This window comes from Leiobunum rupestre, chromosome 10 (genome assembly GCF_980474605.1).
Source record: "Leiobunum rupestre chromosome 10, qqLeiRupe1.1.hap1, whole genome shotgun sequence".
Classification (NCBI taxonomy): domain Eukaryota; kingdom Metazoa; phylum Arthropoda; class Arachnida; order Opiliones; family Sclerosomatidae; genus Leiobunum; species Leiobunum rupestre.
Genome location: NC_143393.1, coordinates 20,102,321 through 20,129,695, shown reverse-complemented (window position 1 = coordinate 20,129,695; position 27,375 = coordinate 20,102,321). Strand labels below are relative to the sequence as shown.

Below are 27,375 nucleotides of genomic sequence, written 5' to 3'. Positions count from 1 at the left end.
CTGTGTATTAATCTAAACACTGATAATCTATGTAAAACCTCAACAGCACTATCGCCATCTATAATGAGTGATGGTAATAAAACTACCTAAAAATACTACAACAACTTGGACATAATTCTGAAAGTAGAAATTTATTAGCAATTAACAATTCACGAAATTAATATAAGATCACATTATCTCATAAATCTAGTAATTCGAAGACAATAATCCTAAGCACTCTGTACTTATTTTCACCTATGGACTCTTGTGACCCATTAAATCTCACTAGATCGTGATACCCGTTTGACCCTCGGAGGCTCATAATTTTGGGCGATAAATATAAATGATTGGAAGCACTAGTGTACATAATGTAAGATACAATTGTACCATTAATTAATAGTTAAGTTAGCAGTGCTATATGCGTTGTTAAATTGTAGGTTAAAATAAAAACTTCGTTATATTTGCATATATTTAAAACTTTTATTAAGGCTTAAGCTTTAGTCTGACTAGTTTCTGCTAGCTTAGCTGGCCATCTTCAGAGACAATGAACGTCGTGAAATTTTGAACAAACAAAGCAACCGTACAACGGTCAAAAACAGAGGCCAAACTGCTAGGAATGTGCGAATTGAATGTTACAACAAGTGAATTCGCACATTCCTAGCAGTTTGGCCTCTGTTTTTGACCGTTGTACGGTTGCTTTGTTTGTTCAAAATTTCACGACGTTCATTGTCTCTGAAGATGGCCAGACTAAGGCTTAAGCCTTAATAAAAGTTTTAAATATATGCAAATATAACGAAGTTTTATTTTAACCTACAATTTATACAATTGTACATTTAAATTTTTATCTGATTGCGTGGTAATATGTAGTATTTTGATTAAAACAAATTATTTGTAATTGCGAAGTAGAGTGTACATCAAAATACGTAAATGGTCAGCCACTCCGATAAAGCTAATCTATTAGAAAATCAGATAAGAATACAAATAAATCATGGCAGTTATCTCACGAAATTTAACAAAAGCATGAACAATTGAGATAAATGTAATATTGGAGACCCACGTCCCGAAGTGATACAAAAGTGATTCTTTGCAATTAGCTCTCACGAAGGGTACGTCATCATGCGGAACCGCCCATTACTCTACCAGGTAGCCTTGTTTTTTCTAGCAGCTCACTACTTGGACACCTGCTTGGCAGAAACTACAACCTGTAAGTATAGAGTAAATTGATGGATAATGAGAAAACGAAAGAATTATTTTTCAGATTACTTGGACAATTATCCAATCCGGGACAGGAAAACCATAAGTCTAGGCTACGATTACGATTCTTCCATCATACTGAAAGCAACTGCGAAAAAAAATTATCCCTTTGATGCGCAATATTCTTTGAAAGTAGAGATACCTAGCCAAGTATTCGAAACATACCGAATACAAGGTACTGTCCAAAAGTCCCGTCTCAGAGACAATGACCATCTTCTTGTAAGTACAGAAACCGGCATCCTCATCCGACGAGTATTATAGTTATAAATCTTAATTTTTAAACTACAATTACATCGTTTCTTACTAATTATTTGATCATCTAAAGATGGGCAACACTCATGAAACTCATTTCTGAATTTCATAATATATTGATTCTGTTTCAAAGATTACCAGCACGAGTGGCTGTTTCAACAAGACAATCTACGACAGCAAATACTTCACGAGTATTCCTAAATCATTTTACTCGGATTCAAGTTACAACAAGGCTCTAATATTCGAACTGAATTTAAAAGGACGCGGAAAGTTCGAAGGATTCGAAATCACCCTCACAGCAGCCAGAAGTTGTTTAGGTAAAATATTTTAGTTTGACATAATTGGAGTTTTCTGTCATTTGAATTAACTCGCGAGTGGAACACTTTTTAGGATCATGGGATAGTAGGTATGACGAATTCTACTGTTTAAATAACTACTGCATCAAAGACAAGTGGAGATGCAATGGCCGAAACAACTGTGGAAACAACCACGACGAAAAACGAGGATTGTGTTCTAGTAAGTCTTTTACGATACTTTTTCGAGAATAGAGTCATTGCACGCAATGAGGTAGAATAAATAGAGATCCAAATCCTGCCTTCCATGACTTACCGTTTCGCGGGACAGTATTTGTTGAGTTGGAGAGTTAGGCCTAGTAAATGAATTTAATCAAATCGTGCTGGCGCCATCTATCGCGTTATTGGAAAACTAAACCTTAATATATGTTGAAAAAGTGTCTGCTTATAGAAACAGATGGCGCCAATACGATTGGATAAAGTTGAAACTTAAGCCTAATTCTCCTACTCAAATAAAACGTGTGCCACGAATCCCAGATTTGTTTGGATCTCTATTTATTCTACCTCATTGATTGCACGTACGCAATGATTCTACTCTGTAAAAAGTCAGTGGAGGTGTCAAATTAGACTCCCGTAATGGGGTGATACTAAAAAGAATCTTAGAATCTTTAGAATCTCTAGAATCCCGTAACCCTAAAACTAAAAAGAATTTTAGAATCTGAGAATCCTTAGAATACAGTATGTTTGCTACTAACATAGGTAAGAGAGTACTATTTGACAAAATATACAACTTCACATATCAAAGATAATAACTTTACACACGTCACTCGAAACGCTTAAAATAAAACCAATTATCTAAAATTGTACATATTTCAATCTTTGTTTTTTTTATAAAGAATTCTATACAATGAACAAGATATTTTAATAAAACCAAAAAATCCTCCAGAATCCAGTATAAAAATTTATCACCCGCAAACTAATCTTGATATTTTATTTAATTCTAAATGTTTTTCTTCTAGAATCCTCTGTAAAACCCAATTCCCTGTAGAGTAAACTTGATATTTTATTTAATTCTAAATAATTTTTATCTAAAATCCACTATAATAACAAAGTATCTGTAAAGTAAAGATGATATTTTATTTTATTCTAAATAATTTTCATCTAGAATCCACTGTAATAACCTATTATATGTACAGTAAACAGGATATTTTATTTAATTCTAAATAATTTGCATCTGGAATCCACTGTAATAACCTACTATAGGTACAGTAAACATGAAGTTTTATTTAATTCTAAATAATTTGCATCTAGAATCCACTATAATAGCAAACTATCTGTAAAGTAAAGATGATATTTTATTTTATTCTAAATAATTTGCATCTAGAATCCACTGTAATAACCTACTGTATGTATAGTAAACATGACATTTTATTTAATTCTAAATAATTTGCATCTAGAATCCACTGTAATAACCTATTATATGTACAGTAAACATGACATTTTATTTTATTCTAAATAATTTTCATCTAGAATCCACTATAATAACCTTTTATCTATTCAGTAAACTTAATATTTTATTTAATTATAAATCTTTTTCTTCTAGAATCCACTAAAATAACATAACATCTGTAAAGTAAAGATGATATTTTATTTTATTCTAAATAATTTTCTCTACAAATAACGCCATGTCAATATGTTTTTGATATTTAAAGTTTTTTTGTTGGAATCAGTTACAGTAGAATTACTTTATTCTGTAATTAATAGTAACTTGAATCATCAAGCTCCATTTATTTCAAAAAGGATATCAAACAACACACCAAGCTCGCTAACGCCAGATATAAATCATAATATGCATCTGAAAAATGCGTACCTAAGAAAGAGCCGGAAGAATGCTGTTTTTAAAAATCAATATCAACGACTCAGAAACAAAGTAAATAACCTAATTAAATAAAACTTCATGTTTACTGTACATATAGTAGGTTATTATAGTGGATTCTAGATGCAAATTATTAAGAATTAAATCAAATATTAAGTTTACTGTACAGGAAATAGGTTATTGTAGTGGATTCTAGATGCAAATTATTTAGAATTAAATAAAATGTCATGTTAACTGCACATATAATAGGTTATTACAGTAGATTCTAGATGAAAATTATTTAGAATAAAATAAAATATCATCTTTACTTTACAGATATTATGTTATTATAGTGGATTCTAGATGCAAATTATTTAGAATTAAATAAAATGTCATGTTTACGGTACATATAATAGGTTATTACAGTGGATTCTAGATGCAAATTATTTAGAATTAAATAAAACTGCATGTTTACAGTACATATAATAGGTTATTACAGTAGATTCTAGATGAAAATTATTAAGAATTAAATAAAATATTAAGTTTACTGTACCGGGAATAGGTTATTGTAGTGGATTCTAGATGCAAATTATTTATATTAATATAAAATATCATCTTTCCTTTACAGATACTTTGTTATTATAGTGGATTCTAGAAGAAAAAGATTTAGAATTAAATAAAATACCAAGATTAGTTTGCGGGTGATAAATTTTTATACTGGATTCTGGAGGATTTTTTGGTTCAATTAAAATATCTTGTCATTGTATAGGATTCTATATCTAAAAAAAACAAAGATTCTAATATGTACAATATTAGATAATTGGTCTTATTTTAAGCGTTTCGAGTGACGTGTGTAAAGTTATTATCTTTGATATGTGAAGTTGTATATTTTGTCAAATAGTACTCTCTTAGCTATATTGGTAGCAAACATACTGTATTCTAAGGATTCTAAGATTCAAAATTCTTTTTAGTTTTAGGGTTACGGGATTCTAGAGATTCTAAAGATTCTACGATTCTTTTTAGTATCACCCACCGTAATGGACGCGCTTGTCATTTTTAGCGAATTTAAGAGGTAAAAATAATTTTTCAAGGCGGTATAATGAAAATAACGGAATCGTTTCTCAAAAAATGAGCGAAAAGAGAGATGCGCTGATTAACGTACAAAATTTGGTGAGCACTAACTGAGCGATTCTTTAACGAAAGTGCCGATCACTGAGTAACGGAGTCCAGGCTACATTTGGTTTGAATAAACCAATTTTAGAGCCTAGTAACGTAACTGGATGGACCATACTCGATAAAATCATATTAAGCTACCCCCAAGAGCATCCTAGCTAAGAAGCTAGGAGCAACAAACACAAGGAGAACGCAGCTAGCCTTTAAACACGCTAACGAAGGGTTGTGTACGAATTTCATTGGACGAGCGTCACGAGCCTTTACGATGAACGTTTTACGGGCGGAGGGAAGACAATTTCCGAATTTTCCCCTTCCGACGGCAGCAGGCGCTAAAGCGTCTAGCCAATGAAAAACGTACGCGAGAAAATCCACGTGTTTTGACGGGTTGCGTTCTCCTTGTGTGGGGTGTTGTGTTTGTTGCTCCTAGCTTAGTAGATATCACTTGAAAGTCATTCATTGTTTACTTTCCATGAATATACAGAAGCCTCAATCATCGGTTATTCTGTCGGGGGTGTCTTTCTGTTTGTCGCCATGGTCACCGGATGCGTGATAGTTTGCCGAAGGAGAAATAGGCGCCCGACAACTCTGACCCAGAGTACCGTCATCATACCACCGCAGGGTATCATTTATCCCGGTTCACAAGTACCCGTACCCAATCCAGTACCACCGGGAACGTATGTCTACAATACCAATCCAGCCAACTGGCATCAATTTCCCGACCAAAGTGGGATCCCACCACCACCGTACCCTGGTGTGAAGGACCAATCTCCCAATTCGACCTATCCTCAGAATCAACAACGGTATTAAGAGTGGATGATCCCGCTAAACCGATCATTTATTTTCAAATATTGTAAATGTTCAATATAAAAAACATTCTGAGATATATTTGAAATGGTTATTACACTTTAAAGCGTTATAGTTCTGCTTAAACATTTAAAATTATTAATTATTATTAAGAACCTATTTTTATTAACGAGAGCGCATGGTTAGAAAAAGGATCCTATATGTTAGAAGGATAGGTAGCCCTCCGGCCAGCCCGTGTTTTCGAAACGCCGGCAGCTTGTTTCTCTTCCCTCAAGGACAAATTTTGGCTGTGCTTCCTCCATGTTTTGTCCTTGACGGAATCTAAAGACGTATTCTCTATCGCGCATGACCCACCGACGGCGCTGCCATTTTTCGTCCCTCGCCTCATATCCTTCTAACATATATAGGATCCTTGGTTAGAACGTGCAACTCGGAACATTTAAAAAAATGTACGATTTCAAAAGATATTTAATATACAAATTCGATATAGTTTAGATATCAAGTCAGTTGTCTCAAAGAAAACGATAATTTATGTTGTAAATATTTTTGTTGTAATATCAAAATGTTAGAATGTGAATAAACCAGGGTTATACTAACCCTGGAAAAATTCTGCGTGGCACTATAGAAACTCTCAACAGGTTTCAAAACGACAGCAATTTCAAGGGTGAATGTAATAATGGTAACATTCCAAATATTACTTTGAAGATTTCTTATTTACGAATATAATAATATCACCACGTTTAATAATATCAACTCATTTAATAATATCACCACGTTTAATAATATCACCACGTTTAATAATATCACCACGTTTAATAATATCACCACATTTAATAATATCACCACGTTTAATAATATCACCACGTTAATCACATTCTTCTAATATGGCATTGTATAGTAAGAATATTGGTTCTTGCAAAGCCGGGTGGCTGGATAAGAACATAGAGAGTATATATCTATACTGTCTGTGATAAGAGTGATCTAATAACGAGTAACATTTGGCTCTCAGAAAACCTGGTAAGGGTAGAAACAAGATGTCACGGACATTTGAGTACACACCATGTATTAAATATGTTTTTGAATATTAAATTTAAATTTGAATCAATTTTCATTAATCCTGTACATTACCTTAATAAACGTACTATAATAAACCAAGCGAATTTTACAGAAAATATCGGTTTTCTCAACTATCCTGTATAGTAAAAAAATAATTTATGCCCCCACAAAAATCTGAGTGTCCCATAGTGCCTGCTCAAAAAGCATCTTTGCTCCCTTAAAAATATCATTGTGCCCCTAGAAAAATATCAAAGTAAGTAAAAAAAATCAATACAAAATATCACATTTTACATTTAGTTAAGTCCAACTGTGTAAACTATATTATTTTGATATTTCATTCGTGTTACCTTGCTTTACTATATTAGTATCACTTCCAGCATTTGAAGTTGAAAGTTTTAGCTGCAGCAGAAACATTAATAATATGGCACGTAATAAAGTACAAATATTGATTAATTTCCTGTAGTACTGTAGTCTATATGCTATTGTACGGTGTCGTCGTTTATTCAGTTTTACCCAAGTATACTAACTGCGCTTATTTGACTTTATTCCTTCCTTGTAGTGCGTCATTGTAAGTCCAAGTATGGATAAATTTGTGATAAAAACACACATAAATAAAGACCAAACTAAGGGGATTGGAAATTCAACTTAGATTTACATTTTATGTCAATTTAATTTATATCTATTTAAACCACGTGTTCCAATGCCAAATACCATTGTGACCCGTATGAACGTTTAAGCTCATTTTAAAGTAGTCATAGCATCATAGGTCTTAGGTAAGAAATTGATTTGCAGGGCCCCCCAACTGAAAAGTCCTGGCTACGGGCCTGTAAAAACAATTATTTCAATCACCCGGTCGTTTAACATAACTAACCCACTATGCATAAACAACCAAATGGTTATTTTAACTCGAAGAAAAACCCATGACCACGCTTTATTTATCACCCTGTTGATTGATTATAAATTCCATGACAAATCACCAGAGGTGTCCACTTCTTAGATTTCGCTACAATTTTGTTTAAGGGCAATTTTCGGCCAAAAAGCCGATATCCTAATTACTATTAATGAACGATAAACGGTTATGGAGATTTTTGATACAAAATTTGGCCAAAAATGGTAAAAAATTACTTAGACCTCTAAAGTAAAAATTTCATATCTTTTGATATAATAGTCCGATTTTAACCGGAAAAAAAGTTATTATAAAGAGAGTTTAGTATTCTTTTCATAAAAAAATTCTATAACATTCTAAATTGAGCCCATAATTATAAAAATTGAGGTTTAATTATTTGACCTTTGACTTTTACTTGTTACTCAATTTTGTATATATATTTTTTTCTTCAAATTCCCTGTCCGTGGGTTACTAGAAAATGTCGAAATACCAACATATTATTTTTAGTTTTCGAGAAAAAATCTTTTCTACCGCACCGATTTACCAAAGAAATACGTAATATATTTTTCCTAAAAACAAGAGCTTTAATATTAATAGTTTACAGTACTATTTAACAATTATTTTCATACTTTGATAAAGCATTTTCAATTTTAATTTTGTCTTCTTTGCACATAATATTATCAGGTAGAACCCAGCATTAATCCTTCCTTACCTTACAGGCCAGGAATAATAATCCTAATTACCAGGGGGACACAGTTCGTAGAGGTTTCCAAGGGTCGAAGATCAAATATTTCGAGACGGATGTCGCTTGTGTTCTAAATCTTGAATTGGTTCGAAATTCAAATAACACAATGGTGCGTACGCGGGTTGTGGGGTCCCACAATTTGGCCAGAAATCTCACTTAAAAAATTTCTTAATGAAACTGAAAACGTAGTTCAGAATTGATCTGTACTAACTATTTGTTTTCTTATTTAAAAATAAACTTTGTAGATTTTAAAGCGAAAATTGCCATAAAAACTAAAATCTGCAAATGCCCAACCTGTTGGCCCCCTAACACCGAAATGAGGGTCTGTAATTCCCTGTATTTTGACGTATAACTCACCATTTTAACCCTAGAGGTTGAAGAGTTATGCCCCGAACGGCGGCGGCAACGTATCAGGTGAAAATAGTACACAAAAATCGCTCTACGGGATTGTGTGTAAAAAGTGCTTATCTCGCTATTTTACAAAACGCCCTTAAGCGAATGAGATAAAGAGTCCCGAAGATAGGCGAAGGTAGCTGCAATTCTTTTCTGGTAATAAGTTACTGGCGATTCCAGAGGTATCATGAGGAATCGTACCTTACTCTACTTGGTAGTCTTGTTCTACCTGACTGCCGGCTACTTGGATATCTGCTCTGGAGAAACTACAACTTGTAAGTGTTAAACAAGCTGAATCCAGAAACCACACCCTGTATAAACTCCAGTCCCGCTATCTGACCTAGCAGAGCCAAAGGCGGTAGGTTAGAGAAATTGGTCAAGTGCCCATTCGCCTTTGTCTGTTCTAGTTCAGATGAGAATAACAGAAAGCTATTTTCTTCAAAGATTACTTGGACAAATATCCAATCAACGATGGGAAAACCATAAATATGTATTACTCTTCCATCTTCGACTCTTCCATCATACTGAAAGCCTCGGAATCATGGTTCCCTTTCGATGGAAAATACGCCTTAACCGTAAATATTCCTACCGCGATTTTGGAGACATATCGCATATACGGTACCGTTCAAAATTTCCGAATCCGTGACAGAGACCACCTAATTGTTAGTATAAAACTAGAAATTAACGTATTTCTGATAATACCCCTAAAGAATAGATCTCATTATTCCCGAATGTAATAGATAACGAGCACGTCTGGATATTCCAATAACACAATTTACAACAGCGAATACAGTGGAAGTATTCCCACATCGTTTCACACGGATCCAGCTTACAACAAGGCGCTAATATTCGAACTGAAATTAAAAGGATTCGAAAGGTTCGAAGGATTCGAAATCACCCTCACAGCAGCCAGACGTTGTTTCGGTACCGGTGTTTTGTATGACATTTCAGTTTACCGTAATATAAATTAACGTGTAAATGGAACACTTTTTAGCATCATTCGATCAAAGACACGACGAATTCTACTGCTCAAATAACTACTGCATCAAAGACGATTTGAGATGCAATGGCAGAGACAACTGCGGGAACAATAACGACGAAACCACGACATTTTGTTCCAGTAAGTCTTCTAAATTAAATTCCGCTGAAATATCACCAAAAATAATAAAATCAAAACATAGAGCCAACCGTAGACCGGTTTTGCTTCTCAGTAGATTCAATACTGTTCAAGAATTCTGGCATCCCACTTATTATTGCCGAGTTCAGTCAATACTAGTACCGTATTGGGTGAAGTTTACTTCGAGATGGATAATTATTTTTCAAACAAATTTGGCTCAGCGTAATTTCTACTTCGCGGAGCCTTACTTTTTAATGGCGCAATGACAAGGAGACCCACCGATTTAGTTCAAACTTGGTAGACCTTCGTGTGACTTGAAAAATTGTAAAGGGAATTTATTCAATGGGCAACTTTTTTGCCATGGCAACGGAAAATGTTTTTGACAACAAAAAATTGAAATTTTCCCATTGAAAATAACATGGGATTCTGAAAAAAAATTAACAAATTTAAAAATTTTGAAAATAGAAAAAATAGATAAAAATTGACGTCAAAAAATATAAATTTATCAACTTTTGATTAATTCGAACAAAATGGGTGAAAATGAACCAAAATCTCTGAAATTTGAAAAATGTTGGAGAAAAATTTAAAAAAGTACAAACATTGAAAAAATATTTCGAAATTGTTTGAAATAAATTATTATCTCGGCGTACTTCCCGTAATCGGTGTATATGCAAATTGTATTTCGATTCCGGTTTCTATTCTATTTCTTGATTTCTAATACGACAAGTTAACTTCTACTAGTATATCCTTGGAGAATAAAACTAATAATGAGGGGTCTCCAGCTTCTCGCCTTTTGGGTTGGTGCCTTTTAAAGTGCCGCCATCTCTGAATAGAAAGACTGAGTCGAGTTTTTAAATTAGTATTAACTAGAATCTTGGTAAGAGGAGTCGTACGAATCAGCTCTGACAAGGGCGCCTCTGGTAACTATTCGTGGCACACATAGTAGCCAATGGCCCGCGCTAAAGATATTGTATTTTCCTCTCCAGTAGCAGCTCTTTCCTCGAATGTATAACTAGCAGTGGCGTAGTGAGGTTATTTGGCGCCCAGGGCCAAACTCCAAAATTTGCCCCCCCCCCCCCCCCACCTACGCCGGCCCCAATTTCCGCCATAAAATTCCCTGTTTTTAAACGAAACCTAATCATTATCAATAACAAAATTAATATTAATCTATTACAATTTAATTGATATATTAAAAAAATTTATAGTTTCCAATATCCGCTTTAATGCTTTAATGCCCCCCCCCCTCACTACGCCTCTGATAACTAGAAGTGTCGCGCCGGGTTAGTACACGACTTGGAATACCTGGAAAACCTGGAAAAGTTTGGGAATTTGAAAATGTTTCCAAAAGGTCAGGGAAAAGTCAGGGAATTTGAAAATGTTTCCCAATGGTCAGGGAATAGTCAGGGAAATTTAAAATGATCCGAAATAGTAAGGGAATTTTAAAATGACCCCAAAAATAAATCCGGAAAATAAATTTTTGAAAAATGTCTTAAAAATACAAAATTAACATTTTTCAAGATTTTACCTCAAATTTATTCTACAAAAATGGTCAGGGAAATTTGGCAATTTAGTCAGGGAAAACCTGGAAATGTCAGGGAATTTTATTCCGGAAATTTTGTACGAACCCTGTCGCGTTACCCATTGGAAAACCCGTACATTGCAAGTTTTGCAATGAGAACGAAGTTTGCGGGCCATGGAGTAAGAGATTAGTTGGGCCGAGAAACTTATACGCGAAGCCCATTTTCCTTTTCTTATGGCCATGATATATTTCCGCAAAACTTACAATAACTAGCGTGTTAGGGGAAAGCAAAAACTGCTCCAAGGGGCAAAGCAGCACCCAGGGTCAATATTTCTTCGTTTCAATGAATAAAACTTTTCCGCAGTTTTTGATATAACTAAAAGCACCTTATTCTATTTTTCGAACCAAAACAGAAGGCTTCATCATCGGGTTTTCAATCGGAGGTGTGTTGCTGTTGGTCGCTTTGGTCGCCGGATGCGTGGTATTTTGTCGAAGAAGAAACCGGCGGCCGACCACCTTGGGCCAGAGTACCGTCTTCATACCACCGCAGGGTACTATTTACCCCGGTTCTCAAGTACCCGCACCCAATCCAGTACCGCCAGGAACGTATCTCTACAATACCAACCAGCCCAACTTTCCACAATTTCCCTACCAAACCGGTACCGAACCATACAGAACCCAACCCCCGATGAACCCTGCAATGAACAGTCCGGCTTACCCTCAGAATCAACAACAGTATTAGAGGCAACTATACAAAAACCAATAATTTATATTGTAAATATTGTAATTTCGTGATGTTGTAATATCAAAATGTTTAGAATGAGAATAAACCGGAATCACAAAAATATTCTGATAAATATGAATGAACTACGCTGGTGAATATGTCAATGTCATAATATAATCCGCGATGGACTCTTCGGCTCCAAGCTTAAAGGGGAACGGTCAAGCTTTAACCAGTTAGATAGCCCTATAGCCCATTAAAAACTAAAATTTATGGCGAAAACCGCATCAAAAATATTGAGTGGTTAATTTTTAATAAAATAAAGAAATTTCGGCAAATCGAAAAGCGCGGACGCCGCGACACCTGGCGAGAAGTCGGCGAGAGAGAAAAACAGCGTAAAAGTGCGCGCTGCTGAAGATGCGAAAAATATGTTTTGCACGCGCGGCGCGTTCCAGTTATGAGAGACTTAAGCCTAAATTGCGCGATTTTAAAAGTTAGGATAGTTCGCAAATCGCTCATACGGGGTTAAGGGCGCTGGCGGCACCCCCTAAGATGGTGGCGAAAATTCAAACCCAAACACCTGGCGTTATTTTTCGTTTCAACTTTTTGGGAAAAAAACTAGTTTTTCAAGACAAAAAAAGGTACGTGTTAGTATATTGAACGTCTTGTTAATCTTTTGATACGGAAATAAGGCCATATAAGCTTGACCGTTCCCCTTTAATTCGTGATGATTCTCATTAATTACACATTTATGATTTTTAGTTAAAGTTTCCCATAATATATTTCAATTTCTGAGAACGTATTGATTATAAAGTGTAACTGGGAGCATTTCTAAGCTAACACTGATAACTTTTCATTTTCCGAACCATATTTTAATATAAATCCTCCTAGATAGACCATATTTTACAGCTCAGATATCGACGCAAGAAACCGATAATTATTTTGAAAATATTGTTATTTTTTGTTCTAACATCCAAATGTTAATGAAGGTTTAAGAAATTGCAAAACCACTTCTTATACAATAAAATAGTTTTATTAAACTTTAAATTTCAAAAAAGTTAAAAATTAAAGATTTAACAACGGACGACTAGTTTCGCCTCCGTTCGGAGGCTTCGTCAGGTCAGACGCTGTTGCTCGCGTTACAGAGTCTTATATAGCTTTCACACGGCTTGTTTTTTAATACAATTGAGCGCAAAGGGTAATTATGTAAGTAAATAAACATGAAGTTAAAATATATTCTTTAGCCAATTCTGGGCAATGAAATGGCCCGGGCCGTCGTCACGGTTGAGTATGTTACCATTTCTACGTCTTTTTTGGATTTCCAACGATTCTCTAATGTTAAGTTTCAGGTAATGGTCTGTTTATTGTCTATTTCATGAAAGTTAATTTCGTGACCCGTTTCGGTGACGTGCTCGGCTAGTGCGGATGTCGTAGTTTTTTGGTTTCGGACTGCCAGTTTGTGTTCGTTAACTCTAAATTTCAGATTACGTTTGGTTTGACCAATGTATACTTGGTTGCAGTTACAGGATATTTTATATACCCCATAATTTTCAAGGTTGTTTATAGGGTCTTTAATGGGTTTTAATTGAGATTTTAATTTATTAAGGGGCTTGTACACTGGTTTTATATTATTTTTACCGAACACGTTGCCGATTACATCGGAGACGTTTTTAATATAGGGTATTACAACGATTTCTTTTATGTTAGGCTTGTTTTTAAAGGCAGTATTAGATTCTATTTTATTTCTGTGTACAATGCGGTCTATGCCTCTGTTTAAAATGTCACTATTAAAGCCTCTATCGGTGGCGATGGCCTTGATGAATTTTAGTTCTTGGGTTAGAGTAGTTTCGTTTGAACACAATTTAACTGCACGATCGATAAAAAAATAGAAGGAGCTCAGTTTTTGATTTAAGGGGTGGGACGATCGTTCATGTGGGGGAATACAAACTGAAAAAGGTTTCCGGTAAACTTTTGTGTTAACAATGTTGTTGACTTTAGTAATTGAGATATCTAAGAATGGAATTGAATTATTAACTTCCAGTTCAGAGGTAAATTGAATCGATTTGTTAAGAGAGTTTAGGTATTGGAGAAATTTATTGATGTTATTTATGCCATGTCGCCATAGGGCTAATATGTCATCGACGTATCGTTTCCAAAAATCGATTATAAAGGGGGAGTTTAACAGAGCAATGCTTTCGAGTTTATCAATATATATATCACATAGCAATTTGCTTAAAGATGAGCCCATTGCGAGACCTGAGATTTGTATATATATTTTACTGTTTGCTTTAAAGAACGGCTTTTTTACACATAGTTCGACTAGATTAAGGATGTCATTGATTTCCAATGGGTTGAATTGATTGTCAACAAGTCTTTGTCTGAGAACTTCCAACGCGTCGGGAACGGGGACACTGGTAAAAAGGGCGACGATGTCAAAGGACACAAAAACGTCATTTTCGGATATTTCCAGTTTGTTCAAAGCTTTTATTAGTTCGGTGGGTTGTTTGATGGAGTATTTATGTTGTTTGGAGAGGTATCCTAGTTTTTAACAATCAGTTTAGCGATTGGTTGGGCTGATGAGTTTACGTTTTCGACTATTGGACGGAATTTAAGGGACGGTTTGTGAATTTTTGGGAGAATGTACATTCTTGGGGCGGAGTAGTGAGATACAATTAGACGTTTAGTTTCGTCATTAGTGAGTGTATGGCATTGTTTCACCGTTTTTTTAACTTTTTCATGGAAAGTGTTAGTCGGGTCTTTGTTTATTTCTTTATAGGTATTGGTGTCTGACAGTAAGTCGATAAGGCCTTTAGTATAGTCTTTTTTGTCCAATAAGACAATACAGCCTCCTTTATCAGCTCGAGTTATGACTAATTCGTCGTTGTTTTTTAATTCAGCTAGGGCGAGAAGTTCACTTTTAGTTAGATTAGGTTTCAATTTTTTTAAATTTTTTAAAGTATTTTTGCATATATTCCTTAGATTTGATTTGTTAGTATCACTGAGTTTGTTGATTCCTGCTTCAATTTCAGTTATAAAATCTTCTTTTTTAAGTGTCTTGGGGGTAATTGCAAAGTTAAGGCCTAATTTAAGGACAGCTTCTTGGTTTTCAGTTAGTACGTGGGACGATTTATTGACAATTTTTGGGTTTTTAAGAATCTGGGTATATTCGGCGGGGAGTGGGGTTATATTTTTTATTATTTTTCCATTATAACGATTTTTTAATTGTAAGAATTTTTTGTCAAGAGTCTCGATTTCCTGTGCGTTCTTTGTCAGAAGGTTGTTAAAGAGAGTGTTGTCATACCAAAGATGATCCAAGTTCGGCTTATGGATGCTATTGTTTATTTTTTGGTTGCTTAGTTCTAGATGATGTTTGTAGACTTGACTTTCCAAAATTGCGATATCTCTTCTTTTTCGTTGAATAATGCTTCGAAGTATCTTTAGTTTTGTGTCTATGATGTAATTATTGGTTCTGAAGCATTTGATGTTCGTTTTTACTTGTATGAAATTAGGGATGACCTTGGAGCTTTTGCACTTCACTAGAAAACGCAGTTGTGAAAGCTGATTCAATAGTCTGTAACGCAAGCGCCAGAAATGTTGGCGGAGTTTTTCGTTGGATAATGATAATTGTACTCAGGCGAAATTTTTAACTTTAGAAAACTCATCTTCTTCACGTTATGGCTAAAAGCTCGATTTTTTAGAGATCTTAGAACAGTTTGGTTGATGATTTTCTGCAGGAATTAGAACTCTAATAATTCCAGTCTATACAGAGTGTTACAGGTAAGTAGGTAAAAACACAGGGGTATGTTCTATGGGTCCGATAATGAGTAGAAAATGTCTAATGAACGTCGATCCTTAAGTGCTACGTTTCAGTGATATGGGCTCCCAAAAAACTACAACCAAACCGGTACACAGCCTTAAGGTGGAAGACTACTGGGGCCATTGTCTACTTTCGCGCTATTTCAAGCTGAATTATTTTAATTTGAAATTTTTACTTATAAAATTAATATTTATGTGTAGAACAGCCTCTTGTTTAGTGACTAAAATAATTTTGACAATTTTGAATTTTAAAGTAATTAAGTTATTACATTTTAATTTTGACCCCCGAAGCTAAACGAGTTGGGTAAGCGTCCAAACTACCCTTCAGTTAGGACCTTATACCTCGTTAAATATTGATATCCGAATTATCAAAATTATTTTAAGTACTAGAGGAATATTCAGCCTAATATTAAAAATATAATTCAATCATGTAATTGTTGAAACAGAAACTTTCAGCTTGAACGGAAAAGAGGCTTTTACTGTATTCTTCCCTCTTAAGCTAACGAATGATATTCTTACTTGAACAAATTGTTTGAATAAATTCATCGGTTCTTTTTATCGGTGAAGCGAGAAAATTAATAACATGTGATAAAAGTTCATTAATGAGCTTTTAGAATTAATGAAGTTAAAATTAGAATTTTGTCAGATATTCGTCACAAATTATTTAAAATATGAAAATACAAAGGCATTTCTTAGTTCATACTTTTACAAGAATTGTTCAAAATGACCACCTCTGGCTTTATTACCAGCGGAGTGGTTAGCGCTTTCGCCTCGCAGCAAGAGGAGCCGGGTTCGATCCCAGCTTGTGGCACTGGGTGAAAACTTGGAACTACTCCTTCCGCGTTGAGTTTGCAAGTTCTCTCCCCACTGGTTAAAGGGGTTTTCCCCCGAGTTCATCTGTTTCCCCTTCCGATAAAAACTTGTAGAGGTTAACGGTAATAGTTAGTGTAGGGAGCTGTTGGTTCGCGTGGCATGAAGGGCATGCCACCACCCTCCTACGCATTGTAACCCGGCCACCTGTTTAAAGGCATTATAAGTCGCTAGATGACTTGGGCCCAAGGTGGTGCCAAGGGTATTAGCCTAGCTAAAAAAATGATTCACGTGTTCGTTCAAAAATTCCAGGCATGTTACGTATAGTCTCGCAACCTTCAATTATGGTTGTCGCCAGTCCTCAACGTCACGTACTTCTATTTCGTAATAAATCCTTGTGATAACCCCTTTCGAAAATATGATAATGTTTTCACAACCGAAATTCGGGGGACAAAAATTAATTAAGGGGACCCTAGCGCCATCTCTACGAGGGGGTGGCTGATGTATGGGAAGTTAACGGCCGTCAAACAAGTTGGCTCAGGTCGCGGTTAGGTCTGAATGGCACTATATCAAAAAGGTGTATTTATGTACGATATCGCAAAGGGTGATAATAGGTGTGATGTCACTTGGTATGATGTTACCAAGGCGATGTTACAAGTTACAATATCACAAAGGGGGGTGTCTCTCGGTAAGATATCACTGAGAGGGATCTCACTAAGAACGAGGCACTGAACGGTATTCGATGTTACTTAGGGGAATGTTACTAAGTAAATTTTACTTAGCGGAATGTTACTAAAGGATATGTTACTAAGGAGAAGGTTTACTAAGGGATATGTTACTTAGGAGAATGTTAATTGATATGTTACTAAGGAGAATATAACTAAGGGATATGTTACTTGGGGGGATGTTACTAAGGGATATGTTACTTAGGAGAAGGTTACTAAGGGATATGTTACTTAGGATAATGTTACTAAGTTATATGTTCCTTTGGGAGAATGTTACTAAGGGATATGTTACTTAGGAGAAGGTTACTAAGGGATATGTTACTTAGGAGAAGGTTACTAAGGGATATGTTACTTAGGATAATGTTACTAAGTTATATGTTCCTTTGGGAGAATGTTACTAAGGGATATGTTACTTAGGAGAAGGTTACTAAGGGATATGTTACTTAGGAGAAGGTTACTAAGGGATATGTTACTTAGGATAATGTTACTAAGTTATATGTTCCTTTGGGAGAATGTTACTAAGGGATATGTTACTAAGGGATATGTTACTTAGGAGAAGGTTACTAAGGGATATGTTACTTAGGATAATGTTACTAAGTTATATGTTCCTTTGGGAGAATGTTACTAAGGGATATGTTACTTAAGGGAATGTTACTAAGGGATATGTTACTTAGGGGAATGTTACTAAGTTATATGTTCCTTGGGAGAATGTTACTAATAATTAATTTATTTATAAACACAATAGTTTTTTTACAAAAATAGTGTAACGGCCCAAGTCGGTATCGACTTTTAAGCCGGGTACGTATAGTACAAACTAATTAAAAAAGTATTAACATTTAGTTATCAGAACAAGTAAAACCAAAAAAGAGAAAAAAAAACACACAAAGAATAAAAAATTACACAATTTTAGAGTGAACAGCAAAAAAAAAAGAAAAGGAAAACAGAAAAAAAAACACTGTTTAAAAAATCTATTATACAGGTTGCTGGTTAACGGGAAATTATTCACGCATTTTGATAAAGTGTTTCGCTATGATTTTAAAATTTACCCAAGTTTATATTTCCGTGAATATTTTTTACTAAGGGATATGTTACTTAGGGGAATGTTACTAAGGGATATGTTACTATGGGGAATGTTACTAAGGGATATGTTCCTTAGGGGAATGTTACTAAGGGATATGTTCCTTAGGGGAATGTTACTAAGGGATATGTTACTTAGGGGAATGTTACTAAGGGATATGTTACTAAGGGATATGTTACTTAGGGGAATGTTACTAAGGGATATGTTACTAAGGGATATGTTACTTAGGGGAATGTTACTAAGGGATATGTTACTAGGTACAATGTCCGCACTGCTATGGGAAATAATAATACATATTTAGTTGTGTTGTAGTGTCTTTATACCTTAAAACAATCTGTTATTAGACAAAAATTCGTATGCGTTGAGTAGTCGCTTGGAAGTTAAAGACACTTGATGGTAACTATACTGATGAATACATTTGATGGTGCTTGTTCAATTGAAGATATGCAATAACACTTGGACTGTTAAAGATATTAGATAGTAGGTGTACTTTGAGGACACTCAATGCTAAGCTAATAATAAATATTATTATCAATTGTAATTGTACTGTTAAATATACTGGAGGGGAAAACACAGGATGCTTCTTACTATTGGAAATTGTAATTAGATAGGACTTTTTCTATTGATTCCAATCGAGTAAAGAAGTCTGTTAGTAGGCCAACGACCAGCCTGATATTGGACTTAGAGAGCGAGAACAGATTTTTTGCTCTCGCATAGACGGGCCCGAGATAAACTCTTTAGCCTGCATTTGGCCATCCATCTGAAGCCAAAGCTTGAGTTGACGGTCAGTCATAGAATTTGAGATAAGGCCACGCACTATGCTAGAGGGGATATGAACGGCAGGTACAGGACCAAAGAACCCAGCCTCTGCCCCCTTCTTGGCTATCGACCTTCTCATTACCATTTAATCCTCGATGGCCAGGATCCCAATAAAGCTGAACGTATAGTTAGAACGGGTAAGCCGGAACATTTCTAACGCAAAATACATTTCGTTATCAAAAACATATTTTAAGGTCCTATTCGGGGAGTGAATATCGTATGGTCTGTCGGATGTAATCTATTAATACGTAACATTAAATTATCAGAAAATCTGGTAAGGGTATATAAGAATAAAGCGTTTATCTCACGATTTCACAAAATGCCTATAACCAAATGAGATAAAACGACAAAGCAAATCTTTCTAGTAATAAGTTCCTGGTGACTCGAGTGGAACCATGAGGAATCGCGAATTACTCTGCCTGATGCCCTTGTTATACCTAACTGCCGACTACTTGGATATCTGTTTGGGACAAACTACAACGTGTAAGTGTTAATTAACCCTGTATAAAATTCAGTTCCGCTATAAACCCTAATGTAGCCAAAGGTGGGAGGTAGCATAAATCAGTTAATATCACATTACCTATCATCCGTTTTTGGCTGCTATAGTTTAGATGAGCATGACAAAAACCTTTTTACTTTAAAGATTACTTGGACAAATATCCCAGAAAGGACAGAAAAATCATAAATCTAAGTTATGATGCTTTCGATTCTTCCATCATACTAAAAGCATCGGCAACAACGTTCCCTGTCGATGGACAATATTCTTTAACAGTAAATATTCCTTCCGAAACGTTGGAACTGTTCCGAATACACGGGACCGTACAAAACTTACACCTACGAGACAACGACCATCTACTAGTTAATATAATGGCAGATATTTCCGTATTTCAAGAGTGTAATAATATGTCGCTTCTTTTCCAAAGATTACCAGTACAGGAACAATTTTAAGCAACGATATCTACGACAGCAAACGCTTCTCGAAAATCCCAAATTCGTTTTACTCGGAAGCAATGACCGACAAGGCTCTAATATTCGAACTGAATTTAAGAGGACGTGAAAAGTTCGAAGGATTCGAAATGACTCTCACAGCAGCCAGAAATTGTTTCGGTAAAAGCTTTTAGTTCTACATTGGAGGTTTCGGTAATTTATAAATTAACTTGTAAATGGAACACTTTTAGCATCACTGGGTAGTAAGTCCGACGAATTGTACTGCTCAAATAACTACTGCATCAAAGACAAGTTGAAATGCAATGGCCGAGACAACTGCGGTAATAATTACGACGAAACCACCGCGTGCCGTGTCAGTAAGTCTTTCCCAAAAAACTCCGTTAATATTGCAAGAGATCTTTATCGCCTTTTTGGGCTCATCAGAATATTCACTGTGCAATAATTTTGATATACCTCGAGTTGTTTCCGAGTTTAGTAGATATTATTACAAGTTAACAAGACGGATGGACAATTATTTATATCTTTATCAAAAGATACATTGAAAGTAATACAAACCTGTCTAGTGTTGGAATTTTTGGTTACATTTCTTAATTTTGGAATAACTTCCAACGTTCGAACTTGGAAGAGAGCGCGGAAAGGTAACCACGAAGGTGCCTTTGAAAATTCATATAAGTCAAATTAACTTGTAATAGTAGTAACAAAGAACTCCTAATGGAGAGAAAAAGCTGGCTCATTACTTTTGTTTTGGTGCGCTGTGAAATGCCGCCATCTATGAAAGGAAGAGGCTTTAAATTAGTATACTTAGTTAGACGTTTGGCCTGGGTCACCATAATCGTAAAACATGATCTAACACAGGGTGCCAATATGGTAACGTATAGTGATACGTAAATTTACCCATGGCGGGCGTTATAAGTATGATATTTTCCACTTCATTAGATGGTCTTTCCTCCAGAAGTATATAATACATTAAGCTACGTATCCCCTAAGCCCGGGTATTGTAAGTTAGATAATAATGAAGGCCAATAGGCGCTTAAATAAAACATCTTCCCAGAAATTGCCAAGAAGTAATATTTCCGACAGCCAGGACTCATAAGTACTATTTAAATAGTGCTTGTTGAAATGTTAGAAAGCTGGAAACGTTTCTCGAACATAACAACGGTTTTTTGCTAAGCCTTAACATGCCAAAAAAGTTACCTGGTTAAAAGGAAACACTTGTTGCATACCGTACTGCAAAAGTAATACGTTTACTTCTAAAGGAATTAGTTTTCATCTTTTTCCGAAAGATAATTTTATAAGAAATGAATTAACTGCCTCCATGAGAAGCCTTAAAATTGGCCGGTAATATAAAAATATTCCGTATAATTTTAATTATTTATACCATAAGAGAATGATAATATTAATAAAATTATCTTCTTATACTTAGTTTTAGTAACATTATATATTTTACCTTAAAATATATTATCGAAAATGAACATTATTATGTTCCTTATACACGTGAGCCGACGCGTTTCTTATCTGACGCAAAATTCTCATGAGGGCAAAAACGCGTCTCCATTTCCTTAAATGTTACTTTTAGCTAGCCATCCTAACCGTTTAACCGACCGACCGGAAATAGTTCCTTCCCAGATGAATTTGGAGAGGGGAGTAAAAACCGAGTATCTTTTATTGAAGCGTCCATAAGATCGAAGATTGGAGCAAACAAGACAGCGCCTCCTTGAGAGGGGAATGAATATTCCACTAGTAAAGTGGGAAAACTGATACAAGGAGCCAATAGCTAGTTTTATCCTACTGAGGTACGGGAATACTTAGTACACAACCACGTATTACGGGAAATCATGGGCTGGTCTAAGGAGCAAAGCAGCTCCCGGTATATCTCTTAAGGCTTATTCATACGAGCCAAGAGCCGACATATTGGCAATACACTGTTATCTAACGCGAGTGTCAAACCGAGTTGCTTCGTGTGAAGGAAGAAAAAGCATTTCCATAAATTCTGATATATATTTATATTTTCGGATTAATTACTATGTTGAGACGCCTTTAAAACTCAAATCAGGGTGGTATCTCATTGGTTCCTAAAAACTAACGTCTTTCGACGCGATTGACGTATTGCATTTCCCTCGGAGGAAAGCTAGACTATGATGGTCCCTAAGTTGAAATAAATAAATTGATATAGCTAAAGTTGCCTCGTTGTATTTTAAATAGAAGCCTCCATCATTTGGTATTTGATTGTGGGTGTCTCGCTGTTTGTCGCCTTGGTCGCCACATGCGTGATAACTTGTCGAAGAAGATACGCAAATCAGACCACCCTGGTCCACAGTACCGTCATCATAAGAACGAGGGGTAACAATTACCCAGGTTCTCAAGTACACGTACCCAATCAGGTACCGCCAAGCACACATCGATACAATACCAACCAGGCCAACTGGCAACAATTTTCCGACCAAAACGAGACCGAGCCAAACCGAGATCCACCGCCGCCGTATCCCGGAATAACCAATCCTCTCTATCCTCAGAATCAACAACGGTATTAGAGGCAGCTATACAAGGAAATTTATAATTTATACTGTAAATATTGTAAATCCGTGTTGTTCTAATAACAAATGAGAATAAACCAGAATTTCGAAAGTACTCTAATAACCCTGAATAAACTACGCTCGTGAATATGTCAATGTAATAATAATCAGGTAGGCTAATACCCAAGGCCCCACCTTAGGCCCAAGGCCTTAAACAGGTGGCCGGTCATCATATAAAAAGCATTCAGAGACATACAATACCAAAAATGTATTCAAGTTAACCGAGAATACCAAACTGCCTTTGTTTATTATAACCTTCGTTTTCATAACCCCCGGAAGATATTATCCGTCTACATGGAGAGAGAACCTTATCGGGAGAAAGGATGAAAGATTACGCCAGGAAATGCAACGGGGTGTATTTCTGGATAATACCACTATAAATTACACGTTAAAACCGATATTTCTGCTTCAGCATTTATGGTTATTAATCAGTAATGTCAAAAATATATTAAGGTTACTGAGCTGCTGTTCCATTGAAGAATGACCATAAAAATGAAATTAAAAGCTTTCATGTACAAATTCGTGTAGACCTTAAATCTGCTTTATATTTGGTATCAATCAATCATTTCCGGTGGAGTTTTGGTGTACACGCTAAAGTAGCAATTACTGGGGTAGTTTGCATCGCAGATTCAACTACATCGTAGTTTCTAACATAGCATATAGGTATTTTGTTTCTTAGAACAGTCGAACGTGTAAATGAGAACATTTAGAGAGCTGTTGGTCCGCGTGGCACGAAGGGCTTGCCACCATCCAGGGCCGTGCAGAGGGGGGCAGGGGGGGACAAAATCCCCGGGGCCCAGATGAAAAGGGCCCGTAGCTGTAGGGCCCATAGAAGAAGGTCAAGGGGGGGGTGCAAATCAAGGTAACTTGGGAAAAAGTTTCAGGGCGCAAGGAGGGGGGGGTGCAAATCAAAGGGGCCCGCGAGTTAGTTTGACCCCGGGCAGCCCCAGGATCCCTCTGCAAGGCCCTGCCACCACCCTCCTACGCATTGTAACCTGGTCATCTGAATTAAAGGCATTAAAATCGCTCGATGACTTGGGTATTAGCATAGCGGATTTTTATTGTTAGAGACCTAATTCGATATTTGAGGCAGCTATCTCACCAAAAACATTAATTACGTTGTAAATTTTGATTGTAATTTTATGTTGCAATATTAAAGTGTTTAAAATGAGAATACACCAGCAACAATGTCATAAACTATAATTTAGATTTAAAATCATACCGGATTAGCCGTTTTTGTAATCATTATAATATAATAAATATTGTTTTTGAGATAAGTAAATGACGAAGATTATACACTAATATTTCTACGTCGATATTCGGGTTACGCCAATAATAATAATTATAATAATAATTATTATTATAAAGCATTCTTAGTATCTTGTTGAAAAAGAGCTTCAATCTTGAAAGTTATTGCTGTCAGATTTTAAAGACGTTAGATTAAAAGTTTTTAAAATTGAAAGTTTTTATTAAAATAATAAAAACACGGACAATAATAACTTTTATATTTAGGGATGACGCACATTTTTTTGTTTAAAAGTTATCAAACATTTGTTTCAGTGACAGCACTTGCATAGTTTTTCATCCAAATTTGAATAGATTGTTCTAAGAGTGTATATTGTTTTGTCTATGTAAACAAATTGGTCCGTAATACGAAAAATTTCACTATCAGAAAACCGGGTAAGGGTATAAAGCGGTTTTTTAGATATTTCATAACACGCCTGTAAGCGAAGGAGATAAAGAATCCCACAGATATGCAAGAGCAATCGGAATTATTTCTGTTAAATATTCCCTGACGAATTGAGCGGTATCATGAGGAATCGACCATTTCTGGTAGCCTTGTTCTACCTGACTTCCGACTACTGCTTCGGTCAAACTACAACATGTAAGTGTTAAGTAAGCCATTAAGCTAAATCTAAAAACCACACCCTGTATTCACTCCAGTCCTGACCTAGTAGAGCCAAAGGCGGGAGGTTAGAGAAAACGGTACAGCTCCAGTCCATCACCTCTCGCTTTTGTCTGTTCTAGTTCAGATGAGAATAACTGAAACCCCTTTTCTTCAAAGTTTACTTGGACAAATATCCAATCAACGATCGGAAAACCATCAATCTACCCTACAACTCTTTCGACTCTTCCATCATACTGAAAGCATCAAAAGCCACGTACCCTCGTGATGGGCAATACTCCTTAACCATAAATATTCCAACCGCATTATTGGAGACGTTTCGCATATACGGTACCGTACAAAATTTCCAAATCCGATACAGCGACCGCCTAATCGTTAGTATAATTAACTTATTTCTCAATAATACCGATAAAGACAGCTCTCGTTATTTCCCTAATGTAATGATATTTTGACTCTTCTCGAAAGATTACCAGCACTGGCTTTTACAACAAGACAATCTACGACAGCAAATACTTCCAAAGTATCCCAAACTCGTTTTACTCAGTGTACAGCAAGGCCATAATATTCGAATTGAAATTAGCCGGAAACTATAAGTTTGAAGGATTGGAAATCACCCTCACAGCAGCCAGATATTGTTACGGTAATTTATTTTTGTACAACATTCAAGTTTTTTGTAATATAACGTGTAGTTGGAACACCTTTTAGCTTCAACAGATCGTACCTCCGACGAATTCTACTGCTCAAATAACTACTGTATCAAAAACGAGTTGAGATGCAATGGCCGTGACAACTGCGGGAACAATCACGATGAAACCACGACATGTACAAGTTCCAGTAAGTCTTTCTCCCAAATCCCAATACCACGGAAATCGGCTTAAGAATAATCAGCTATAGTCTCATACCCAAGTCGGGTTATATTACGTGAGCCAGCACCTCTTTCAACGTATAATTATCAGGGATGTATATTATTTATAATTAGGCTTATTCGTATTATCTAACGCGAGTTTCAAATCAAGTAGCTTCGTGTGAATAAAGAAAAACATTTCCACAACTTCGGATTTACTAAAGACGCCTTGTTGTATTTTATCAAACCAAAACAGAAGCCAGCATTATCGGGTTTACTATCGGGGGTGTCCTGCTGTTTGTCGCCTTGGTCACCGGATGCGTGATAGTTTGCCGAAGAAGATCAGTAGCCCCGAGCACTGTGGCACAGAATACGGCCAACATAAGAACGCGGAAGTATCTCTACAGTACCAACCGAGCCTACTTGGCAACAACTTTCCAGCCAAACCGGTATGGAACGATACAGACCGAAACGCGTAGGATGACAATACGTATATGAAGGATCAGGGCAACCCGCACGGTTTTCTAACACACCGGGTTCGAGGGTTATTGTACAGTGGCGTAACTAATTCCTCTGGGGCCCGTCTGCAAAACATGTTTTGGGGTTCCCTCTTAATACGGGCAGATTTTTTTCTCAATCTTTTTTGGGGCCCTACTTAATCGGGGTCCACCGGCGCAGGCCCTTCGGCCCGTTAATTACGTCACTGTTATTGTAATAATGATAATATTACAAATATAACTCTCTAACTAAATAATTTTCGAAGATAATACACCAAAAGATCAACCTTGTTATTCACATTGTACGATTTTTGCATTGTATTTCGATAATATTTTTTTAATTTAAAAATATTACACTACATTTTTTACTTTAAATTTTTATTACACTACATCCCTCAATTTAGTTTCATTAAAAAGAGTAATTAGACATTACCAAGTGCAGAAAAAAATTATGTTGGTGCCTTGTTTTAATATTAACTTTAGTTCATTGATGATATAATGAAAAGGCTTTTACTTCTATTTCTTAGCCATTTAATTTATTTAATTTATTTATTTAAGCAAAATTTAAGGTAATTTAGTGTTATAATACTATTCAATGCTTCTATTTTGATCATTATTAAGCAGCTCTTTCATTTTCTATTTCTACGATTATCAATTGATTTATCGTCTAAAGCGTATTAACTTCCGGTAATGTTATTGTTATTTATTATTTATTGAAATATATATTATCCTTTCGAGCCTAGAAATTCATTTTAAGGCCCTTGTCAAAGTAAAGTTGCTATTCCTCTTTAATATTTTCTAGGGCTAGAGTTGCTGTAAATGAGAAAGAGAAAGCCGACTGAGGGGACGGACATTCAGTAAAAAAAATGTACGGGATTTCCAAATTCCTTCGATTTTGGCCTGATTTTGTGGATTTTTCCCGGATTTGTGGATTTGTCATAAATCCAGTTGTATTTTTTAAAAAATCCACGGATTTGTATTTTTTGTTAATTTATTATTGCTTTTGGTGGATTTTGTTGAATTTCTCCTTAGTTTATGTGGATTTTTTGATATTTGATTGAATTTGAGGATTTATCCAAAATCTAACGGTATTTTTAAGAAATCCAACGATTTTAATTTTGTAGCGAGAATTTTGTGATTTTCCGGATTTGTGAAAAATCTCGGGTTACTTAATTATTTAATTTTTACTTTTTCTCAAAGTACGGCAATCAAACTTTGACGCCGCTAAATATTGCTTATCTATCTACCGTCAATTACCGCTGATAAAGTAATATTATTGTAGTACTGTTTGGCAATAATTATTAGCAGTGCG

At 35.6% G+C, this 27,375-nt stretch overlaps 4 protein-coding genes across 9 annotated transcripts; all 4 read left to right on the top strand.

The window, feature by feature from the left end:
• The first annotated feature begins 793 nt into the window (after positions 1–793).
• On the top strand, positions 794–8,357 carry LOC149924985 (uncharacterized). Of its 3 annotated transcripts, none has more exons than XM_090160967.1 (5): positions 794–1,183; positions 1,238–1,452; positions 1,619–1,802; positions 1,876–2,001; positions 8,272–8,357. In XM_090160967.1, exons 1-5 carry the CDS (start codon positions 1,096–1,098, stop codon positions 8,280–8,282), a joined length of 624 nt encoding a protein of 207 aa, XP_090017093.1. In that variant the 5' UTR covers positions 794–1,095; the 3' UTR covers positions 8,283–8,357. The 3 variants fall into 3 exon arrangements, with proteins under 3 accessions (XP_090017093.1, XP_090017092.1, XP_090017091.1); XM_090160966.1 differs by lacking the exon at positions 8,272–8,357 and adding an exon at positions 4,262–4,397; XM_090160965.1 differs by lacking the exon at positions 8,272–8,357 and adding an exon at positions 5,288–5,860 and having other exon boundaries at positions 813–1,183.
• Positions 8,358–8,778: 421 nt separating this feature from the next.
• Positions 8,779–12,169, top strand: LOC149924984 (uncharacterized). 3 transcript variants are annotated; one of them, XM_090160962.1, is made up of 5 exons: positions 8,779–8,965; positions 9,135–9,352; positions 9,431–9,614; positions 9,685–9,810; positions 11,740–12,169. In XM_090160962.1, the coding sequence occupies exons 1-5, from the start codon at positions 8,878–8,880 to the stop codon at positions 12,066–12,068; spliced, it is 945 nt and encodes a 314-aa protein (XP_090017088.1). In that variant the 5' UTR covers positions 8,779–8,877; the 3' UTR covers positions 12,069–12,169. The 3 variants fall into 3 exon arrangements, with proteins under 3 accessions (XP_090017088.1, XP_090017089.1, XP_090017090.1); XM_090160963.1 differs by having other exon boundaries at positions 8,860–9,048; XM_090160964.1 differs by having other exon boundaries at positions 8,860–9,052.
• A 7,459-nt stretch (positions 12,170–19,628) lies between these two features.
• On the top strand, positions 19,629–23,975 carry LOC149924983 (uncharacterized). Its single transcript, XM_090160517.1, has 5 exons — positions 19,629–19,778; positions 19,939–20,153; positions 20,219–20,402; positions 20,474–20,599; positions 22,446–23,975. Exons 1-5 carry the CDS (start codon positions 19,691–19,693, stop codon positions 22,772–22,774), a joined length of 942 nt encoding a protein of 313 aa, XP_090016643.1. The 5' UTR covers positions 19,629–19,690; the 3' UTR covers positions 22,775–23,975.
• Positions 23,976–24,553: 578 nt separating this feature from the next.
• Positions 24,554–27,076, top strand: LOC149924982 (uncharacterized). 2 transcript variants are annotated; one of them, XM_090160629.1, is made up of 5 exons: positions 24,554–24,701; positions 24,882–25,096; positions 25,188–25,362; positions 25,428–25,556; positions 26,866–27,076. In XM_090160629.1, exons 1-5 carry the CDS (start codon positions 24,629–24,631, stop codon positions 26,880–26,882), a joined length of 609 nt encoding a protein of 202 aa, XP_090016755.1. In that variant the 5' UTR covers positions 24,554–24,628; the 3' UTR covers positions 26,883–27,076. The 2 variants fall into 2 exon arrangements, with proteins under 2 accessions (XP_090016755.1, XP_090016754.1); XM_090160628.1 differs by lacking the exon at positions 26,866–27,076 and adding an exon at positions 25,823–26,500 and having other exon boundaries at positions 24,559–24,701.
• The last annotated feature ends 299 nt before the right edge of the window (positions 27,077–27,375 follow it).